The 22,640-nt window shown below is 40.7% G+C and overlaps 1 protein-coding gene across 9 annotated transcripts in view; it reads right to left on the bottom strand.

Moving 5' to 3' along the window:
- Positions 1-22,640, bottom strand: part of LOC105477493 (SUMO specific peptidase 7) — a 200,460-nt gene that overhangs the window by 63,007 nt on the left and 114,813 nt on the right. For 7 of the 9 annotated variants that reach the window (XM_011734044.3, XM_011734045.3, XM_011734042.3 and 4 more), the window contains one exon: positions 15,065-15,259. The exons of the other annotated variants lie outside the window; for them this stretch is intronic. In XM_011734044.3, coding sequence (XP_011732346.2) covers positions 15,065-15,259 — 195 coding nt within the window. The remainder of the gene's footprint in view (positions 1-15,064; positions 15,260-22,640) is intronic. 9 annotated transcript variants of the gene reach the window in all.

Genomic DNA, 22,640 nt, shown 5'->3' with positions numbered 1-22,640 from the left:
ACTGCTTGGTGCTGTCTTCACGATAGTGAGTGAGTTCTTGCTACATCTGGTTGTTTAAGAGTGTGTAGCACCCTCCCCCCGTTTCTCTTGCTCCTGCTTTCACCATGTGATGTGCCTGCTCCCCCTTTGCTTTTCACTGATGGCAGCAGTAGCAGCCCATCTGGAGCAGCTGCTGCAAAGAGGCCAGCTGCAGTGGGGAAGGCACAGCCAGGACTACAAACTCCACAGAGCTGGTGGAAGCTGGGAACAGGCAGAAGTCCCTCACCCTTCCAAGTTGGAAGGGCAGGAGCCCTGCCTTCCCCAGCACTGCTGCAGCCGCACAGCCACAGCTGCAAACCTGGGCATTCCTGCACTCTAAGGAGCCCAGGAAGGCCCCCATATCCCTGCAGGCTCGGAAGTATCTGCTCCCACTGCCCAGCCTCTCCACTCTCAGTGCCCACTCCAATTTTGGAGCAAAGTTGAGGCCAAGCCCAGGCACTGTCACAACCTGGACAGGAGTACACATGCTCGGGTACACACCAGCCCTCTGCCACTTCAGCCCCCTCTAGTCTCTGGGTGCCAACGAGCACAGGAGGGAAGGGGATGCTGAGGGCAGCTCAGCGTGGGCCTGCAGGCACCCCTCAGCATGAATTGCCTGGGCACTGGAGACAGCAGGTTGCATGGCAGTGGGAGGCAGACTAGTTCCTGGGCAGAAAGGGGAGTGTCCCCAGTGAAGCCCCTCCTTCAGGTCTGGGACAGCCTGAAGCCTGAGGCCCAGGCTCCCAGTTCTGAGGACCAGAGTAACAACTTATAGTGCTTTCTCCAGGCTGACCCAGGGCTGCCTATAGACCAATCAGCATGCACTGCCTCCCCTACGAAGCCCATAAAACCCCCTGGACTCAGCCAGACTCGGGCAGACATCAGGACTATCTGCCTGCAGAGAGGAACTAGCCACTGTGAGTCCCCTCTCAGCTGAGAGCTGTATAATCAACGGGATGACCTGCCTGTGGATAGGACTATCCATTTCGGGCATGCTGAGAGCTGTACTGTCACTCAATAAAGCACCTCTTTGCCTCACTCACCCTTCAGTTGTCCACGTACCTAATTCTTCCTGGACAAAGGACAAGAATTCAGGACCTGCCGAGTGGCAGGACTGGAACAGCTATAATACAAACAGGGCTAAAACACGTCCCTCGCTTGCCACGTTGCGGGCGACTAGAAAAAGAGAAGACAGAAGGAGAGAAGAGCTGCGGCCCTTCAGGGAACCCAGACCTAGGAGTTCCCCTAGCCAGGGCTGTGACACCCTCTTTGGGGCTCTGCAGTTCCTGGTGTCTCCAAGCTTCCGGGCACCACCTCATTCCCCAGTGGCAGCAATGGAAGCCACTTGCAGTACGACTGGTCCAGCTGCAGTCTCGTGGGAAGCCACCGCCCATACCAGCACCTGAAGCTGCCCGACCCGCCACAGCTGACATGTCTGGCTATGCACAGCGGCCAGACCCAGCACTCACTCGCTCACACACCCCTCGCCACTCTGCACCTGGCTCGCACTTGGCAGGTATGGGATCTGCGCCAGTAGTGGGAACCAAGCACAGCCTGCCAGACCAAGGGGGCAGAACAAGCCCACCAGACCCAAGCAAAACTCAGGCAAAGATGTCACCAGCTGGTGAAGCAACACCACAAGGATCCTGTGACACCACCAAGATTGTAAGCTTCCTGAGGTCTCCCCAGAAGCAGATGCTGCTATGCTTCCTGTACAGTTTGTAGAACTGTGAGCCTATTAAACCTCGTTTCTTATATATTACCCAGTATTGGGTATTTCATTAATAGCAGGGCAAGAATGGCCTAATACAAAAAATGAAAGATGAATGAAATGAAGACAATTTAATGAAAACAATTATATATTTTTGCCTACAGTTTATCAAAAAAATGCTTAATCATAACACCTAATTCTTGTTAGAGTATAACAGAATCAAACTGAAAGGGTTTACTAGAATAAATATATGAAGATGTGTATGTTTGCGTGTGTGTGTGTATATATATATTTTATATATATATATTTTATATATATATATATTTTATATATATATATATATATATGCCACTTACTGAAGCACTGACATATAGAGAAAAAAAATACCTTGAATGTCTTAATTACACATAAGTAAATGAAGTGAACACTCCCCACAACTTCAAAGTGCACCCTCAGACCCCACCCAAAGACAAGGATGACCACCACAGCAGATTTTGGCAAAAGGCAGGGGCTAAATCTGCCACGTTTAAGAGATTTAACAGTACTCAGTCCAGCTTCAAAGCCCACACCAAGGCCGCACACAGGAAGAGTCTAATGTCAACCATGCATTTTTACTTAGCAAAGCAGCTGGTCCTATCCATCCAATGGGCAACTCCACCTAAACTTAGGGCCTCTCGTGCAACTCCATCCAACTGCTGAACTCAAATAGCAGTATCACACAGCCAGAGAATACATCATGTGACCCTCTCCATCTAAGACAATTGCACTACCATCCAGAGCTCAAACGAATTGCAGAGTTCCTCCCGTGGTCTCAGTCGATAGTAAAGCCCAGTCAGTTGACCTACCCAAACTCAGAGCAAAGGAAGCGGCTAGAGAACCCAACAGCAAACTCTGCCTACCAAGGATCATTACCAGCTGACACATCCAGAATTATAGGCCAGACTAAATGGTGAAGGTCCACCTCTGCCAAAACTGTAAAAACTAAAAAAGCTGGCTCTCCTCAAATGGGAAGACAACAACACAAGGAAACAAGAATCAGAAAAATCAGGATATCATGACACCTCCAAAATAAAATGAGCAAAGGCCCTAACAACAGGACCTTGAAGAAAGATCTGTGAAAGGACAGATAGGAAATACAGAATAATCCTCTTAAAGAACTTCAGTGAACTACAAGAATACATGGATAAAAAAATTAATGAGGGGGCTTCAAGAGACTGACTAGAGGTATCTGGCACTTAACTCCTCCACAACTAAGGACCGAAACAACTGTTAAATAACCACCTATCAAATAGAGCTCCTAAAAATAACACTGTAATTCAGCAGAGAACTGACAGGGAACCTATGAGGCACAGAAAAAGAGGGAAATGAAGCAACTGGCTTGGCTAAGATGCACTCAGAGCCAGGACAGACTCCTTGCTGTGGGGAAAAGGTAAGCAAAAAATCTCCAGAAGTTCATGTTCCACTGAAGACTCTTGCAATCCGAGGTAAAGGAGAGCCTCTTGGCCCTGGCGGGATCTGAGACTAATATGGGGGCTGCCTGGAGTCCACACAACTGCACTGTTCAATAGGGAGAGATCATGCTGCATCCCACATATCCCCTGAGACTCAAGCAGCTGCAACACAGCACCATTTTGAGAGCCTAGCTACCAACAGACTACGTCATGCCCTGAGGCCCAAGAGTCCCTCTATTTCCACATCCCTGAAGGCCTGCTGACATTCCCCAAATCCACCCAGAAGGCTGCAGCATTGCAAGGTTGGCTGGACCACCAGTAGTGTGGCCAGATTCCCGGCACTCTAGCCCAGGCAGTATCCTGCATGCCAGAAAACAAGTAGTGCAATGCACCAGGAAGGCTGCCCCCAGGACAAAAGGAGTCAAACCATGTTCTCCCAGAGCCTAAGAGGTGCCTGCCTAGGCACTAACAGCAACCCAGCTCCCTCCATGTGTGCTACAACATCTGCACACATCTTCAGAGGGTCTGGGGACCAGCCTTCCCAGCTGACATCCCAGGCCCCCAGAATAAGTGTCTCCTACCTGCTGCAGGCACTAGCATATGCCACACAGGGGCATAAAAATGGGCAAGCCCTGCCATCACCACCAATGCTGGCACCCAAGTACATCATCTGGGAGCCTGGGAATCAATGGACCCTAGCAACTGCTGTTGCTGGCACCCATGTGCACTATACAGGGGACTGAGTACATGCCTTCCCTAACCATTGCCACCATGACCAGGGCCTGAGTGCATGGTTCAGGTACCTGGGAAGCAACCAGCCCTACCCAATGCAGCCAGTGCCCACATACACAATCAGAGAGCATAAGAGTAGGTCAGCCCTGCTCACTGCCACCGTTAGCACACGAATGTGCTGTCCAGGGATAAAAAAAAAATCAACCCTGGCCAGGCGTGGTGGCTTAAGCCTGTAATCCCAGCACTTTGGGAGGCCGAGATGGGCGGATCACGAGGTCAGGAGATCGAGACCATCCTGGCTAACACAGTGAAACCCCGTCTCTACTAAAAATACAAAAAAAAAAACTAGCCGGGCGTGGTGGCGGGTGCCTGTAGTCCCAGCTACTCGGGAGGCTGAGGCCGGAGAATGGCGTAAACCCGGGAGGCGGAGCTTGCAGTGAGCTGAGATCTGGCCACTGCACTCCAGCCTGGGCGGCAGAGCGAGACTCCGTCTCAAAAAAAAAAAAAAAAAAAAAAAAAAATCAACCCACCGCACCAACTACCACCAGTACAAGCACATACCATTGAGAGGCCTGACAATAGGCCTATGCCACCCACCAACATCACAGCCAGCATGAGCCATTCTGGGGCTTGAAAACAGGCCTACCCCACCCACCAATACCACTGCTGGTACCCAAGTGCACTGTCAACCTGTCTAAGGATTAACCCAACCCACCCATTATGGCCAGAGCCTTGCACACACCACTGGGGAGCCTGACTAGAAATCTGCCCCCTCACAACTTCTGCTGGTGGCACCCACATATGTCATTCAGGGAGCTGGGGATTAGCCTTCCCTGCCCACCACTGCTGGTGCCCAAACAGCCATCATGACCACCACTGCCAGCACCACAGTGTGCCATCCACAGGTCTGGGAAATGACACACCCGGGTTGCCACAGCCACTGCCTGTGCACTCCATCAGGGAGCATGAGGACAGGCACTTCCTGCCAGCCACCGCATAAGTCATTACCCCCATATTTTTTCTGGGAGCCTGAAAATCAACCTGCCCCATCTGTAACCATCTGCACACACCATCTGGGGGGCTAGAGGATAAGTCCATCTTACCCACTGCCATCACTGCCAATGAGCACATGTATTGTCAGGGGGACTAGGGATCGACTAGGGAGCACACCACCGATGGCTCCTGCACATGGCTTCTGGGGGACTGAGTACAAGCCTACCTGACATGCAGTGTCTGGGAGCCTAGGGATAGGCCCACCCAGCCTGCTGGCAGTTCCTGCATATGCCTCCTGGAAGTTCGGGGACTGGCTAGCCCAGCCACCACAGGCACCCACTTGTGCAGTGCTTAAGGAATAAGGATTGACCAGTCACACCTACTACCATCACCAGTGCCACTCACATTTCACAAAAGTCTATAAACCACCACTGCCACCATGACACCTGAGCAAGCCCACCTGAAGGCCCAAGAACTGGCCCACCAGGACCTGCCACCACCAGCACAACTGTTAGAAGCCTGGGGGTCCAAGGACCAACACATCCAGCCTGCCACCACCACCACAGGTATCTAAGGCCAGCTTGCTTGGAGTCTAGCACTCTAGAGTGGTGCATCCCTAGCTCACTGCAGCCTTGAACTCCTGGGCTCAAGCAATCCTCCTAACTCAGCCTTCAAACCTAGCAAGAGATTTAGACATACAGACACAGGAAATACAGAGATCCTCAAATAGATACAATACAAAAAGGTCTTCTCCACAGCACATCATGGTCAAACTACCAAGTCAGAGACAACAAGAAAATTCTAAGAACAGCAAAAGAAACATGTCTAGACACTTAAAAGAGAATCTCCATCAAACAAAGAGCAGATTTCTCCACAGAAAACATGCAGGCCAGAAGAGAATGAGATGATATATTCAAAGTACTAAAAGAAAAAAAAACAAAACTGCCAGCCAAGGATACCATACCTAGCAAAGTTATCCTTCATAAATGAGTAAGAGTTTTTCCCAGACAGGCAAAAGCTGAGGGAACTCTTCACCACTAGACAGGCCCTACTTACGTTAAATGCTTAAGAGAATCCTACACCCAGAAGCAAAACGACACTATCTAAAATAATGAACATACCCAAAAATACAAAACTAACTGTTGAACAGATACACAAATGAAAATGACAAAGGAGCTGAACACTGTCACTACAGAAAACCACCAAACTGAAGTGATAAATGATAAAAGTGGAAGAAAGAAAAAAAGGATATACAAAACACCTAGAAAACAATTTACAAAATGCAGGAGTTAAGTACTCATCTGTTAGTAATAGCCTGAATGTAAAAGAATTAAATTCCCAACTTGAAATATATGAGCCGGGCACAGTGGCTCATGCCTGTAATCTCAGCACTTTGGGAGGCTGAGGTGGGTGGATCACCTGAGGTCAGGAGTTAGAGACCAGCCTGACCAATATGGTGAAATACCATCTCTACTAAAAATACAAAAATTAGCCAGGTGTGGTGGTGGGCACCTGTAGTCCCAGCTACTTGGGAGGTTGAGACAGGAGAACTGCTTGAACCTGGGAGGCAGAGGCTGCAGTGAGTCAAGATTGTGCCACTGCACTCCAGCCTAGGCAACAGAGAGAGATTCTGTCTCAAAAAACAAAAAACAAAAAAACAAAAAAACAAAAAAAAAAAAAAAACAGAAAGAATCCATTTTTTTAAATGACCCAACTGATATATGACCCAACTGTATGCTCCCTACTCACATCACCTGTAAACATATACACTGACCGAAAAAAAAAAAAATTTCCACACAAATGGAAACCAAAAGCATGCAAGAGTAGCAAGAGTAGCTATGCATACATCAAACTTTAAGTCTGCTTTCAGTTTCCATTTGCAGATTTTAAATCATGCTTTTTGTTTCCATTTGTAGACTTTAAGTCAAAAACTATAAAAAGAGACAACATCATTATATAATGATAAAGGGATAAACTGACAAAGAGGATATAATTCCAAATATACATGTACTTAATATCAGAAAACACAGAAATATAAAGCAAATATTATCAGATCTAAAAGAAGAGACAGACTCCAATACAAAAATAATGGGGGATTTCAACCCCCTACTCTCAACAGTGGACAGATCATCAAGACAGAAATTGAACAAAAAAGCATCGGACTTAATCTACACTATTGATCAAATGGGCCTAACAGACATTTACAAAACACTTCATCCATGGCTGGAGAATACACATTCTTCTCATCAGCATATGGAACATTCTCCAGGATAGACCATATGTTAAGACACAAAACAAATCTCAATACCTTTTTAAAAATCAATATCATATCAACTATCTTCTCAGACTGCAATGGAATAAACCTAGAAATCAGTAACAAAGAAACTTTAGAAACTGTACATGGAACTTAAACAACATGCTCCTGAAGAACCACCAGATCAAGGGGAAAAAACATAAAAAAGAAATTTAACAAGTATTAAAACAAACAAAAACAGAAATACAGCATACCATAACATATGGGATCCAGCAAAAGCAGTACTAAGACGGAAATTTATAGCAGTAAACACCTAAATCAAAAAGTAGAAAGATTTCAAATAAACAACCAAATGATGCATCTCAAAAAACTAGAAAAGCAATAACAAACTAAACCCAAAATTAGTAGAAACAAAAAGATAATAAAGTCATAGAAGAATTAAATGAAATAGAGGAAGAAAAATTAAAAGGACCAACATAATGAAAAATTGTGTTTTAAAGACAAACAAAAATCACTGGCTATACCAACCAAGATTTAAAAAAAACAAAAAAAAACAAAAAAAAAACACCAAAATAAATACAATCAGAAAACAACAACAACAAAAGGAGGCATTAAAACTGATACCACAGAAATACAAACAATAATTAGAGGGTATTATGAACAAGTGTATGTCAGCAAATTGGAAAATCGCAAGGAAACTGAAAAATTCCTGGAGACATACAACCTACAAGATTAAATCAGGAAGAAGGAGAAAACCTGAACATACCAGTAACAAGCAACAAGATCAAAGCAGTAATAAAAGGTCTATCAACAAAGAAAAGCCCAGGACTGGATGGTTTTATTGCTGAATTCTATCAATCTTATAAAGAGGAACTAACACCAATTCTTCTCAAACCATTCCAAACAACTTAAGAGGAGGAAACTTTATCTAACTCATTCTACAAGGCCAGCACTACACTGATAACAAAACTACACAAGGACATGAGAAAAAAAAGTTCAGGCCAATATGAGCAACATAGATGCAAAAATCCTCAACAGAATACTAGCAAACAGAATTCAACTACACATCAAAAAGATAATGCACCATGATCAAGTGAGATTTATCTCAGGGATGCAAGGATGGTTCAACACACACAAATCAATAAATGTAGTACATCATATTAGAATGAAGGGCAAAAACCATGTGATCACCGCAGTAGATGCAGAAAAAGCATTTGATAATATTCAATATCCCCTCATGATAAAAACTCTCAAAAAATAGGCACAGAAGTAACACACTGAAACATGATTTAGGCCCTATATGACAAATCTACAGCCAAATTATACTAATTGAATAAAATCTGGAAGCCTTTCCTCAAAGAACTGGAATAAGACAAAGATGCCCACCTTCACCACTCTTATTCAACACAGTCCTAGAAGTCCTATCCAGAGCAATTAGGTAAGAGAAAGAAATAGAGGGCATCCAAATTAGAAAAGAGGTAGTCAAATTATCCCTCTTTCCAGATGACATGACCATACATATAGAAAAACCTAAAGACTCCATCCAAACACTCTTATAACTAATAAATTCATTAAAATTGAGGACACTGAATCAACATAGAAAAATCAGTAGCATATACCAACAATGAACTAGCTGGGAAAAAAATAAAGTAATTCCACTTAGAATAGCTATGGAATAAAATACCTATGAATAAATTTAACCAAAGAGTTGAAAGATCTCTAAATTGGAAATTACAAAACACCAATGAAAGAAATTAAAGAGGACATAAACAAATGGAAAGATATCCCAAGCTCATGGATTAGAACTAATAGTGTTAAAATGACCATACTTCCCAAAAGAATCTACAAATAAAATGAAATCCCAATCAAAATGCCAATGATATTCTTCCTAGAAGTAGAAAACCCAATCCAAAAAGTCATATGGAACCACAAAAGATACCAAATAACCAAAGCAACACTGAGCAAAAAGAACAATGCTGAAGGCACCACACTACCTGACTTCAAAATATATTACAAAGCTATAGTAACCAAAACAGCATGATATTGTTATAAAAACAGTTGGGTGTGGTGGTACACATCTGTAGTCCCAGCTATTCAAGAGGCTGAGGAGGGAAGATTGCTTGAAGTCAGGAGTTCAAGGGTACAGTGAACTATGATTGTGGACTGCACTACAGTCTGGATGACAAAGCAAGACCCCATCTCTTTAAAAAACAAATACACAGACCAATGGAACAGAACAGAAAACCTAGAAATAAATCCCCATATTTAGAGCCAATTGACTTTCAACAAAGGCACCAAGAACATATACTACAAAAGGATACCCTCTTCAATAAATGTTGCTGGGAAAACTAGATTTCCATATGCAGAAGAATGAAACTATACCCCTATTTTCACCATATACAAAAATCTACTCAAAATGGGTTAAAAATTTAACCATAAGACCTGAAAATGTAAAACTTCCAAAAGAAAACGGGAATAACTATATGACATTGGTCTGAGCAATGATTTTTTAGATCTCACCCAAAAAGCACAGGGAACAAAAAGCAAAAAACAGACAAAAAGGATTACATCAAAATTAAAAGCTTCTGCACAACCAATGAAATCATTTTCAGAGTGGAGAGACAACCTATAGATTGGGAGACAGTCACAAATCATACATCTCACTAGGGATACATACGTATCTAAAATATGTAAGGAAACTCAACTCTATAAAAAGCAAACAAATAATCCAATTTTAAAAATGTTTAACAGAATGAATAGACATTTATTAAAAGAAGATATACAAATGCCCAACAGACATATGAAAAAATGCTCAACTTCACTAATTAGGGAAATATAAATGTCTTAGTCTGTTTCGTATTGCTGTAACTGAACACCTGAGACCAGGTAATACAATATAATGAACAGAAATTTATTTAGCTCACAGCTAATCAAGCTGAAAAGTTCAAGACTGGGTGGCTACATCTGGCAGCTTCTAGTGAGGGCTTCCTGCTCTTCATAGCATGGTAGAAAAGTGTAAGAGGAAACAGGAGTGTAAAAAGACTAAACAGGACAAACAGGTTTATAACAACTCATTCTCATGGGTACATGTGGTATTTGGTACATGCACAGAATGTGTAATGATCAAGTCAAATTATATCGGTTAACCATCACCTCAAGTATTTATCATTTCCATGTGTTGGGAACATTTCAATTCCTCTCTTCTAGCTATTTTGAAATATACAATGCACTACAGTCACCCTACTCTGCTACTGAGTATTAAAACATATTATTTCTATCTAACTATATAGTAGCCATTAACCAAATTCTCTCCATTGCCCCCAACCACACATACACTTCCCAGCCTCTAGGGCTTGTAATTCTACTCTCTGCCTCTATGAGATCAGCTTATTTAAGTTCTCACATGTAAGAGAGAACATCCAATCTTTATCTTTCTGTGCCTGTCTTATTTCATGTAATGACCTCTAGTTCCATCCATGTTGCTGCATATGACAGGATTTCATTCTTTTTTATGGCTGAATGGTATTCCATTGTGTATACAGACACCATATTTTCATTATCCACTGATGGACACTTAGGTTGATTCTGTATATTTGCTATGTTGAATAGTACTGCAAAAAAAACATGGTAGGTGCATGTATTTCTTCGGTATATTGACTTCCTTTCCTTTAAATAAATACCAGTGGCAGGACTACTGGATTGTACAGCGGTTCTATTTTTATGTTTCTTTTTTAAATTTAGGGGGGGGTTGTTTGTTTTTGTTTCTATTTTTTTAATCTATTTCAGTTTTCTGAGAAATCTCTATACTGCTTTCGATAATAGTTACACCAATTTACATTCCCACCAAGAGTGTATGAGTTTCCTTTTCTCCACATCCTTGCCAGCATCTGCTATTCTTTGTCTTTCTAACGGCCATTCTAGCTGAGGTAAGATGATATCTCATTGCAGTTCTGATTTGCTTTTCCCTTATAATTAGCAATGCTGAGCACTGTTCACATACCTGTTTGCCATTTGTATGTCTTCTTTTGAGAAACGTCTTTTTATGTCACTTGCACACTTTTTAGTGGGATTATTTGTTTATTTTTACTGTTGAGTTGTTTGGATTCCTCATATATTCTGAGTATCAGTCCCTTCTTGGATGAATAGTTTACAAACATTTTCTCCCATTATGGAAGTTGTCTCTTTACTCTGTTGATGGGTTGGCTCTTTAGCTGTGCAGAAGCCATTCGGCTTAATATAGTCTCATTTATGTGTTTTTTGTTGTTGCCTGTGCTTTTGAGGTCTTAGTCATAAAATCTTTGCCTAGACCAATGTCCAGAAGCATGTCCCCTATGTTTTCTTCCAGTAGTTTTATAGTTTCAGGTCTTACATTTAAAGTATTTAATCCATCTTGGGTTGATTTTTATATGTGGTGAGATATAGGGGTCTAGTTTCACTCTTCTGCATATTTTCCCAGGATCACTACTGAAGAGGGTGTCCTTTCCCCAGTGTATGTTCTTGGTACCTTTTGTTGAAAATCAGCTGGCTGTAAATACATGGATTTATTTATAGGTTCTCTTTTCTGTTCCATTGGTCTATGGGTCTGTTTTTATACCATGCTGTTTTGGTTACTATAGTCTTGTAATATATTTTGAAGTCAGGTAGTGTAATGCCTCCAGTTTTATTCTTTTCACTCAGGACTGCTTTAGCTATTTGGGCTCTTTTTTAATTCCATATGATCTTAGGGTTAAGATTAACAAATTCATCTTAAGGGAAGAAAGAACTAAAGCTTGGTTTAAGGAGTTCAGTACTTATTAAACTAAATGGGGAGGCTAACAAAGCTGTAACAATTGCTTTGGCAGCAATGGTGATGACAACAGTGGACTCAGGAACACATGTTGGCACCCTCATTGTAGAATATTTCAGTAACATCAACTATAGCAATATCCTTTAATAGTACTTTTGGTATCAGTACCAATAACAGAGACACAAAAATAATGACTAACTTTTAATAATCACCTACTAACTTCCTGGCATTATACTTGGGACTTTACATGGATCATCTCGTTAAATCTGCACACTAACCCAATAAGGTGTGTATTATTATCCCTGTTTTAAAGACAGGGTAAGAAACTTGCCCAAGGTAAGTCAGTGTATTAGCAGTATAGCTAATATCTTAATCCAGATGTCTGGGTCCAAAGTTTATGCTTATTCCAAATACACGAATCAAATAAAATTGTCACCAAGAGAATGAAATTTCAAAGTCCACATCAAAACCACCTGGAAATTTCACATCTATTTAGAAAGGATTTAAAGGACAGCTAGTGTTCCCACTGAATAGTTTTGGGGAATGACCGGAAATATTATACCTATTAATATTATTAAACCTTAGCCCCAGAATGGCATTAAGGCAGAAGTGTACAGATTACAATTTGATTGTTTCATACAATCTTCAAAAGTGTGACTTTTACAGCATAAATGTGCACTGATGTCATCTGAGTTCCATGGCAATGGTACATCTTGAGTTTTCTTTTAATCTTTCTTTTTTTTTTCTCATCATTTGACTTAAAGCTCAATCATCACAACTTCATCTCCAACAGAAAGTACCTTCAATAATATTTTCATTTATTTTATTTATAATATTTTATGGGCACAAAGAATTCTCAGAAGTGAGATTTAAAAGAAAAAGAAAAGAACATTTTTGTGAGGTAGATAGGGCATTCAAAATTACTTCTCTTTTCACAACTCAGAAAACTGAAGCTTACATTAAATGACATAAGCATTAACTCAAATGCAAAAAATTTAGTATACATTGAGCTAAGTACTAAGTATATGCAAATATGGACACAATACCTCTTCTCCTCGAGGAGCTCATGGTATAGCAGAGGAGGTGGAAACAAACAGCTATACTGCAGCGTGGATAGATACTTTTGTTGTTGTTGTTGTTGTTGTTGTTATTGGTTTTTTGTGTATTTTTTGAGACGAAATTTCATTCGTTGCCCAGGCTGGAGTGCAATGGGGAGGTCTCAGCTCACTGCAACCTCCGCCTCCCAGGTGGAGGCTGGGATTACAGGTCCCTGCCACCACACTCAGCTAATTTTGTATTTTCAGTAGAGACAAGGTTTCACCATGTTGGTCAGGCTGGTCTCGAACTCCTGACCTCAGGTGATTCACCCACCTCCACCTCCCAAAGTGCTGGGATTACAGGTGTAAGCCACTGTGCCCGGCTGTTGTTGTTTTTGAGACAGGGTCTTGCCCTGTCACCCAGGCTAGAATGCAGTGGCAATCACAGCTCACTGCAATCTTGAACTCCTGGGCTCAAGCGATCCTCCCACCTCAGCTTTCCAAGTAGCTGAGACTACAAGTATGCACCATCACACCTGGCTCATTTTTTTCATTTTTAGCAGAAACAAGATCTCACTATCCTGCCTAGGCTGGTCTTGAACTCCTGGCCTCAAGTGATCCTCCTGCCTCAGCCTCCCAAAGGGCTAGGATTAGAGGCATGAGCCACTTGATAGATACATTACTAATTTCCCCAATTACACATTAAATTTAGTAACTGAATAATGCCACTGAAATTCTCATTTTGGGAGGAAAACTTAGAGACCTAATAAAGTATAAAGTTAAAATTGTCATTACTAATTCACTAAGTAGAACCTAGGTGAAAATAAAAAATATTTTCCAAAAGAAGAAAAATTCAAGAATTCATAGAAAATAAAGAGTTTAAAATAATAAAATTTGTTGCAGATCTTTAAAAAGGCAACTATAAGTACTATTTAATGTAATTAGATTTACAATAGAAATACAAACCAGAAGTTAGCTTTGGATAGTTCGGGGGGAAAAAATTAAGATAATTAACTTTTCATTTATATAAAAAGTACCCTACAGGCTGAACACAGAAAATAAAAAGAGAAGCTTCAGAAGCTTGTGGCAAATGGAAGTTTATAAAGCTAACAGAATTTACTAACTGACCATCCCTAGCTTTGTGCCACAGATGTTTTCTTATTTCCAGTCCACACACAATCCTCTCCTAGAGCTTAAAACAAAGGCAACTTAAGATCTGCATTTCTCTTATTGGCACAACAAGCTACATTTGTCAATGGAATTCAGCTTTTCCATTTGTTAATGGAAAATCTCAGACCATTTTTTAAGGAATGTGTTCAGTCATTCATTCAAAAAATATTTACTGAGCACTGAGTACTAGTTAAAATTCTAGAGTCTGAATATAAAAATAACGGACAAGGCCGGGTGTAGTGGCTCATGCCTGTAATCCCAGCACTTTGGGAGCCCAAAGCAGGCAGATCACGAGGTCAGGAGATCGAGACCATCCTGGCTAACATGGTGAAACCCTGTCTCTACTAAAAAAATACAAAAAATTAGCTGGGCATGGTGGCACGTGCCTGTCGTCCCAGCTACCTGGGAGGCTGAGGTAGGAGAATCGCTTGAACCCGGGAGGCAGAGGTTGCAGTGAGCCGAGATCGCGCCACTGCACTCCAGCCTGGGTGACAGAACGAGACTCCACCTCAAAAAAATTAAAAAAAAATAAAATAACAGACAAGACTGAATGGGTAGATGGATAGATGGATAAATAGAACAGAAAAAGAGAAGGGAATACACTAATGTCAGAGGAATGGATTTCAATGACACCAGACAAACTGGGATACTGAAATAGGTTACCAGATTTTCATTAAGTGTCTGTATTCATTTTTCCAAAACACAAGTATGGTGACCAGTGCTTCTGAAACACATTATTAGCCATGGACTGTTGGTTCCAATAGCCATTCCAACTGCCATGGGAGAAAAATAATACCAACTATCAGAGCACATTTACCTCACATTTAGCAATAATGTATCTGTGAAAAAGAACAGGGAAGGATATATCAAAATAAATATAATTATTTTGAGTAAAGTTATCACTAAACATACCTTTCAGATAAATAACAGCTCTTGTGAGGGTTTAGACTTTGATAAGATTCTAGGCTGCCATCAGATGATGAAGCAAGTTGCTCTGATTGCAAGTTGTCTGTATCACTCAAACTTCCCTCGGTTACAGGTGGGGTCCTTATGTATTTTCTTCCTAACTCCGTTCCCAGGACATTCGTCAATATAACTCTGGGTATCCTGTCACATAGAATAACAAACACTGTACTGTACTGAGAAGTTTTCAGTTAAAAAAAAAATGTATTCCAGGAAGCTGAATTTTCAATCATTGTCATCTTAGCACAAGAAAGCTGTTTGAACTATACCACCCTAGAAATTAACCCATAAATACTTAAAAATTTAGAAAAACACATCTTTTTGTTTCTAGAAGCACTTGTTTCTTATCACTTACAGCATAGATTAGCCTGTCACTACAATGTCTTTAATTATACTAATGGATGCCATTGAGGGGCTTAAAATTTTAACAAATTCTTCTCTAAAAAATGCTTTCTTTCCTTTTCCAGAAATTATTAAAAACACAGCTTACTACAAATCAAGAAATCTTTGTTCTTCTCATTTAACAGAAAGATCTTTGATAAGTAATTTACACACTTGCAATTGGGAAATGACAAATGACAAATTCAACAAGACATCATTCAGACTGCATCTCTGGTAATGAAAGATTCCATAACTGAAACAGCACATATAATGGTGATAACATATATGCTAATATATAATAGCATCAGGAAAAGAGTCAATACATTTAAATGTTTAGAAAATTAAAGTTTTTGTTTAGTTGGTTTTCCTTTTTTGAGACAGGATCTCACTCTGTTGCTCAGACTGGAATGCAGTTACACAATCACAGCTCACTGCAGCCTCCACCTCCTGGCTCGAGTAATCCTCCCACCTCAGCCTCTTAAGTAGCTCAGACTATAAGCACAAGCCACCACACCCAGCTTACTTTTTTATTTTCAGTGGTGACAATGTCTCATTATGTTGCCCAGGCTGGTTTCAAACTCCTGGGCTCAAGCAATCCTCTCACTTCAGCCTCCCAAAATTCTGAGATTACAGGTGTGAGCCACTGCATTTAGCCTGGAGTGTATTTTTAAGTCTCCAGACCTTAAATTGGTGAGTTTTATATCAAATGCACTATATAAGCCTGACATCTTCTTAAACAGAAGATGTATATTTGATATATAAAGAAGTACATTTGGTATAAAATTAGTGCAATCTTTACTTTGCTGGCCAGCCATTCTTATGAACATTACTTTGCCACACTACAATAATGCCTTCAATATTGATATTCAGCCCAGAATTCACTGGCCCAAGTCATATTATTGTGACTTTTTAAAGTTCTTTTTATGTAATTTTAAAGTTTTCCTAACTCCTCTTTATTAGATGCCCGGTTGACTGTTATCGATATGCCACTAGCAATACTTTACTTATATTTTGTTTGTAAGAAACAATATACAGAAAGGGCCAGAGTACAAGCACACCTCATTTTATTGTGCTTCACTTTACTGCACCTCACAGATACTGTGCTTTTTTACAAATGCAAGGTTTGTGGCAAACTTGAGCACAGCACATCAATCAGCATGATTTTTCCAACACCATGTGCTCACTTTGTGTCTCAGTGTCACATTTTTGTAATTCTCAAAATATTTCAATCTTTTCATTATTATTTTATCTATTATGATGATCTGTAATCAGTGATCTTTGATGGCACAACTGTAATTGCTTTGAAGCACCACAAACCACGCACACATGAGACATTGAACTTAATTAACAAACGTTGTGTGTGTTCTGACTGCTTCACCTACCAACCATTCCCCTACCTCTCTCTCTCCCCTCAGGCCTCCTCCCTATCCCCTAGACACAGCAATATTGAAATTATGCCAATTAATAGCGCTACCATGGCCTCTAAATATTCACATGAAAGGAAGAGTCACAAGTCTCTCACTTTAAATCAAAAGCTAGAAATGGCCGGGTGTGGTGGCTCACACCTGCAATCCCAGCACTTTGGGAGGTCAAGGTGGGACAATCACTTGAGGTCAGGAGACTGAGGCCAGCCTGGGCAACATGGCAAGACTCCATCTCTACAAAACATAATTAACGAGCCATCCAGCCATGGCAGTACATGCCTGTAGTCCAAGCTACTTGGGAAGCTGAGAGTGGAGCATCACTTGACCCCAGGAGTTCAAGGCTGCAGAGAGCTAGGATTGCACCACCTCTGTTTGCCTGGGAAAGAGAGCAAGTCCTTGTCTTAAAAAAAAAAAAAAAAGAACTAAAGCTTAGTAAACTTAGTGTGGAAAGCATGTTGAAAGCTGAGACAGGCTGAAAGCAAGACTGCTTGCTGCAAAGAGTCAAGTTGTGAATGCAAAAGAATCGTTCTTGAACAAATTTAAAAGTGCTACTCCTGGCCAGGTGCAGTGGCTCACACCTGTAATCCTGGCACTTAGGGAGGCTGAGGCAGGTGGATCACTTGAGGTCAGGAGTTTGAGACCAGCCTGGCCAACATGGTGAAACCCCATCTCTACTAAAAATACAAAAATTAGCCAGGTGTGGTGGCAGGCACCTGCAATCCCAGCTACTCGGGAGGCTGAGGCAGAAGAATCATTTGAACCCAGGAGGCTGAAGTTGCAGTGAGCCAAGATACTGCCACTGCATTCCAGTCTGGGCGACAGAGTGACACTCCATCTCAAAAAAAAAAAAAAATGCTACTCCTATGAACACACAAATAGTAAGAAAGCAAAACAGTCTTACTGATGATACGGAGAAAGTTATAGTAGTCTGAATACAAGATCAAATCAGCCACAACATTCCCTTAAGCCAAAGTCTAATTCAGAGCAAGATACTCTCTTCAAGTCTATGAAGACAGAGAGGTTAGGAAGCTGCAGAAGAAAAGTTCGTTTACAAGCTTTAAGAAAAGAAGTTGTCTCAGCCTGGACAACATAGTAAGACCCTGTCTCTACAAAAAAAATAGAAAACATTAACTGAGTATGGTGGCATGCACCTGTAGCCTCAGCTACTTGGGAGACTGAGGTAAGAGGATCACTTTAGCTTGGGAGGTCAAGGTTGTAGTGAGCCATGATGGTGCCAGCTGGGAGGTCAAAGCTGAAATGAGTCATGCTGGGCAACAGAATGAGACCCTGCCTCAAAAAAAAAAACAAAAACAAAAACAAAACACTATCCCCATAACATGAAAGTGCAAGGTGAAGCAGCAAGTACTGATGGAGAAGATGCAGCAAGTTATCCAGAAGATCTAGCTAGGATAACTGATGAAGGTGGCTACAGTAAACAACAGATGCTCAACGCAGATGAAAGAGACTTCTGTTGGAATAAACTGACATCTAGGAATTCCATACCTAGAAAGGAAAAGTCAATGCATAAGTTCGAAAGACAGGCTGACTCTCTTGTTAGGGGCTAATGAAGCTGGTGTCTTATCTGTGAAGCCAGTACTCAATTACCATGCAAAAGATCCAATGGCCCTTAAGAATTATGCTAAATTGGGCCGAGCATGGTGGCTCATGCCTGTAATACCAGCACTCTGGGTGGCAGAGGCCAGCGGATAACTTGAAGTCAGGAGTTCGAGACCAGCCTGGCCAACATGGCGAAACCCCATCTCTACTAAAAAAAAAAAAAAAAAAAAAAAAAAATTAGCCAGGCATGGTGGTACACACCTGTAGTCCCAGCTACTTCAGAGGGTGAGGCAGGAGAATCGCTTGAACCTGGGAGGCAGAGGTTGCAGTGAGATCATGCCACTGCATTCCAGCCTGGGTGACAGAGCAAGACCTTGTCTCAGAAAAAAAAAAGCTAAATCTACTCTGCCTGTGCTCTGAAAATGGAACTACAATGTCTGGATGACTGGATGACAGTACATCTGTCTATAGCGTGGATCACTGAAATGACTTAACCCACGTTTGAGAACTGCCACTCAGAAAAAAAAAAATAAAATTCCTTTCAAAATATTATAGCTCGTTGACAATGCACCTAGTCACCCAAAAGCTCTGATGGGGAAGTACAAGAAAATTCGTGTTGTTTTCACGCCTGCTAATAAAACATCCATTCTACAGCCCAAGGATCAAGAAGTAATTTCAAGTTTCAAGTCTTACAATTTAAGAAATACATTTCATATAGCTACCACAAACAGTGATATCCTCTGATGGGTCTGGGAAAAGTAAACTGAAAATCTTCCGGAAAGGATTCATCATTCTAGATGCCTCTGCATAAAACAACAAAGGTAACAAAGTACAGTGAAGTTCACATTTTCGCTTAAACAAAAGTATAGGCATATACTTGGAGACAGAGCTGGTTAAGTTCCAGACCCCCACCATAAAGTAAGTATCAAAATAAAACATGTCACATGAATTTTGTGGCCTCCTAGTGAATATATAACTATGTTTACACTAGAGTGTAGTCTGTTAAGTGTGCAATGGCACTGTGACTAAAAAAAAATGCACATCCCCTAATTAAAAATTTCACAACTATTTTTCCCTACATAAAGACACTATGTTCTTTTCATTATGTTCCAGGCAGCATAAAATTTTAGATCCTTAGAGAACTTTAAAATAAATTAGTCCTCTCTTTATTGTAAACATGGAGAACCCAAAGCTCAGAAAAGTGAAATAAGCTGCCCAGTTATAAGTAGCTTTCCTAGTGGAAGAACCTGCGCCTATTATCTTTTGGGGTTTTTTGTCTGTTCTATTCCATTATACCACATCCTCAATACTAATTTGCCAAAGGATTCCAGATAACTGAGATTGCCAATAGATACTTCAGGAAACTCCTGAAAATATCCATTTATACCATAATCAGAATAAAAAGTGCTGCAACAACTATCTAGAAAACCCGATAGTCTCAGCACAAAAGCTCCTTCAGCTGATAAAACAACTTGAGCAAGGTTTCAGGATAAAAAAAAATCAATGTACAAAAATCACTAGCATTCCTATATACCAACAACAGCCAAGTGGAAAGCCAAATTACAAAGGCAATCTCATTCATAACAGCCACAAAAAGAATAATATACCTGTGAATACAGTTAACCGGGGAGGTGAAAGATCTCTATAAGGAGAACTATAAAACACTACTTAAAAAAATCAGAGAAGACACGAATGGAGAAACATCCCAGGCTAATGGATAGAAAGTACCAATATTAAAATGGCCTTACTTCCCAAAGCAATTTACAGATTCAATGCTATTCTTATCATACTACCAATGACACTCTTCATAGAATTAGAAAAAACTACTTTAAAATTCATATGGAATGAAAAAGAACCCCATATAACCAAGACAATACTAAGCAAAAAGGAAAAAACTGCAAGAATCATCTTATCTCCCTTCAAACCATATTATAGGGCTATAGTAACCAAAACACCATGGTACTGGTACAAAAATAAACACACAGACTAATGGAAAAGAATAAAGAGCCCAGAAATAAGACTGCACACCTATAATTCTGTGATCTTTGACAAACCTGACAAAAACAAGCAATGGACAAAGGGTTCCATATTTAATAATGGTGCTGGGAAAACAACTAGCCATGTACAAAAAATTGAAATTGAACCCGATTGTTACACTATATATAAAAATTAGCTCAAAATGGATTAAAGACTTAAATGTAAAACCTAAAACTATAAAAAACCTAGAAGAAAATCTAGGCAATACCATTCAGGACATAGGCAAGCACAGGCAAAGATTTCATGACAAAAATGCCAAAAGCAATTGCAACAAAAGTAAAAATTGACAAATGGGATCTAATTAAACTAAACAGCTCTGCACAGCAAAAGAAACTATCATTAGAGTGAACAGACACCCTACAGAATGGGAGAAAGTTTTTGCAATCTATCCATCTAACAAATGTCTAATTTCCAGAGTTTACAAGGAACTTAAACAAATTAACATGAAAAAAAGCAAACAACCCCATTATAATGTGGGCAAAGGACATGAACAGATATCTTTCCAAAGAAGACACATGCAGACAATAATCATATTTTAAAAGCACAACATCACTGATCATTAGAGAAATACAAATAAAAACCACAATGAGACGCACAGTGAGAAAACAATGTGAAGAGACACAGGGAGAAGACAGACATCTACAAGTCAAAGAGAGAGGCCTGGCACACGCCCTTCTCTCACAGCCCTTAAAACACCTTGATTGGATTTCTTGCCTCCAGAACTGGGAACAAAAGGGGATAATGGTGGATGGGAGGCAGACTAGATTGCAGCTCTGACTCGGACAGACAGAGCAGCATGTGGAAGCTCGCATCGTGAAGTTTTGCTCCAGAAAAACTGCAGGAATAAATCACGAAGCCTGAGAGGACCCATACACCTTACGAAGGAAGCAGAGTGCACCAGCAGGACCCAGACACCCCAAATACTGTGCCGGTATCCATGGCTGAGAAGCCCATAGATGGTTCAGGTCACAAGACTCTGTGCAGACAACCACCAGTACCAGCCCAGAGCCTGGTAGAATAGCTGGGTGGCTACATCCAGAAGAAAGATAACAATCACTACAGCTCTGCTCTCAGGAAGCCACATCCATAGGAAAAGGGGGAGAGTACTATATCAAGGGAACACCCTATGGGACAAAGGAATCTGAGCAACAGCCTTCAGCCCTAGACCTTCCCTCTGACAGAGCCTACTCAAATGACAAGGAACCAGAAAACCAACTCTGGCACTATGACAAAATAAGGTTCTTTAACACCTCCAAAAAATCATACTAGCTCATCAGCAATGGACCCAAACCAAGAAGAAAACCCTGATTTACCTGAAAAAGAAATTAGGAGGTTAGTTATTAAGCTAATCGGGGAGGCACCAAAGAAAGGTGAAGCCAAATGTAAGGAAGTTCAAAAAATGATACAAGAGGTGAAGGGAGAAATATTCGGGGAAATAGCATAAATAAAAAACAATTCAAACTTCAGGAAACAATGGACACACTTATAGAAATGCAAAATGCTCTGGAAAGTCTCAGCAATAGAATTGAACAAGTGGAAGAAAGAAATTCAGAGCTTGAAAACAGGTCTTCAAATTAACCCAATCCAACAAAGACAAAGAAAAAAGAATTAAAAAATATGAACAAAGCCCCCAAGAAGTCTGGGATTATGTTAAATGACCAAATCTAAGAATAATAGGTGTTCCTGAGGAAAAAGAGAAATCTAAAAGTTTGGAAAACATATTTTGGGGAATAATTGAGGAAAGCTTCCCCAGCCTTGCTGGAGACCTAAACATCCAAATACAAGAAACTCAAAGAACATCTGGAAAATTCATCACAAAAAGATCATCACCTAGTCACAATGTCATCAGGTTATCTAAAGTTAATATGAAGGAAAGAATCTTAAGAGCTGTGAGACAAAAGTACCAGGTAATCTATAAAGAAAAACTCTCAGATTAACAGCAGATTTCTCAGCAAAAACCCTACAAGCTAGAAGGGACTGGAGCCCTATCTTCACTCTCCTCAAACAAAACAATTATCAGTCAAGAATTTTGTATCAAGCGAAACTAAGCTTCATATACAAAGGAAAGATACAATCTTTCTCAGACAAACAAATGCTAAGAGAACTCACCACTACCAAGCACTGCA

The sequence above is a fragment of the Macaca nemestrina genome, chromosome 2, assembly GCF_043159975.1.
Source record: "Macaca nemestrina isolate mMacNem1 chromosome 2, mMacNem.hap1, whole genome shotgun sequence".
Taxonomy (NCBI): Eukaryota; Metazoa; Chordata; class Mammalia; order Primates; family Cercopithecidae; genus Macaca; species Macaca nemestrina.
This window is presented reverse-complemented; position numbering and strand designations above follow the sequence as displayed.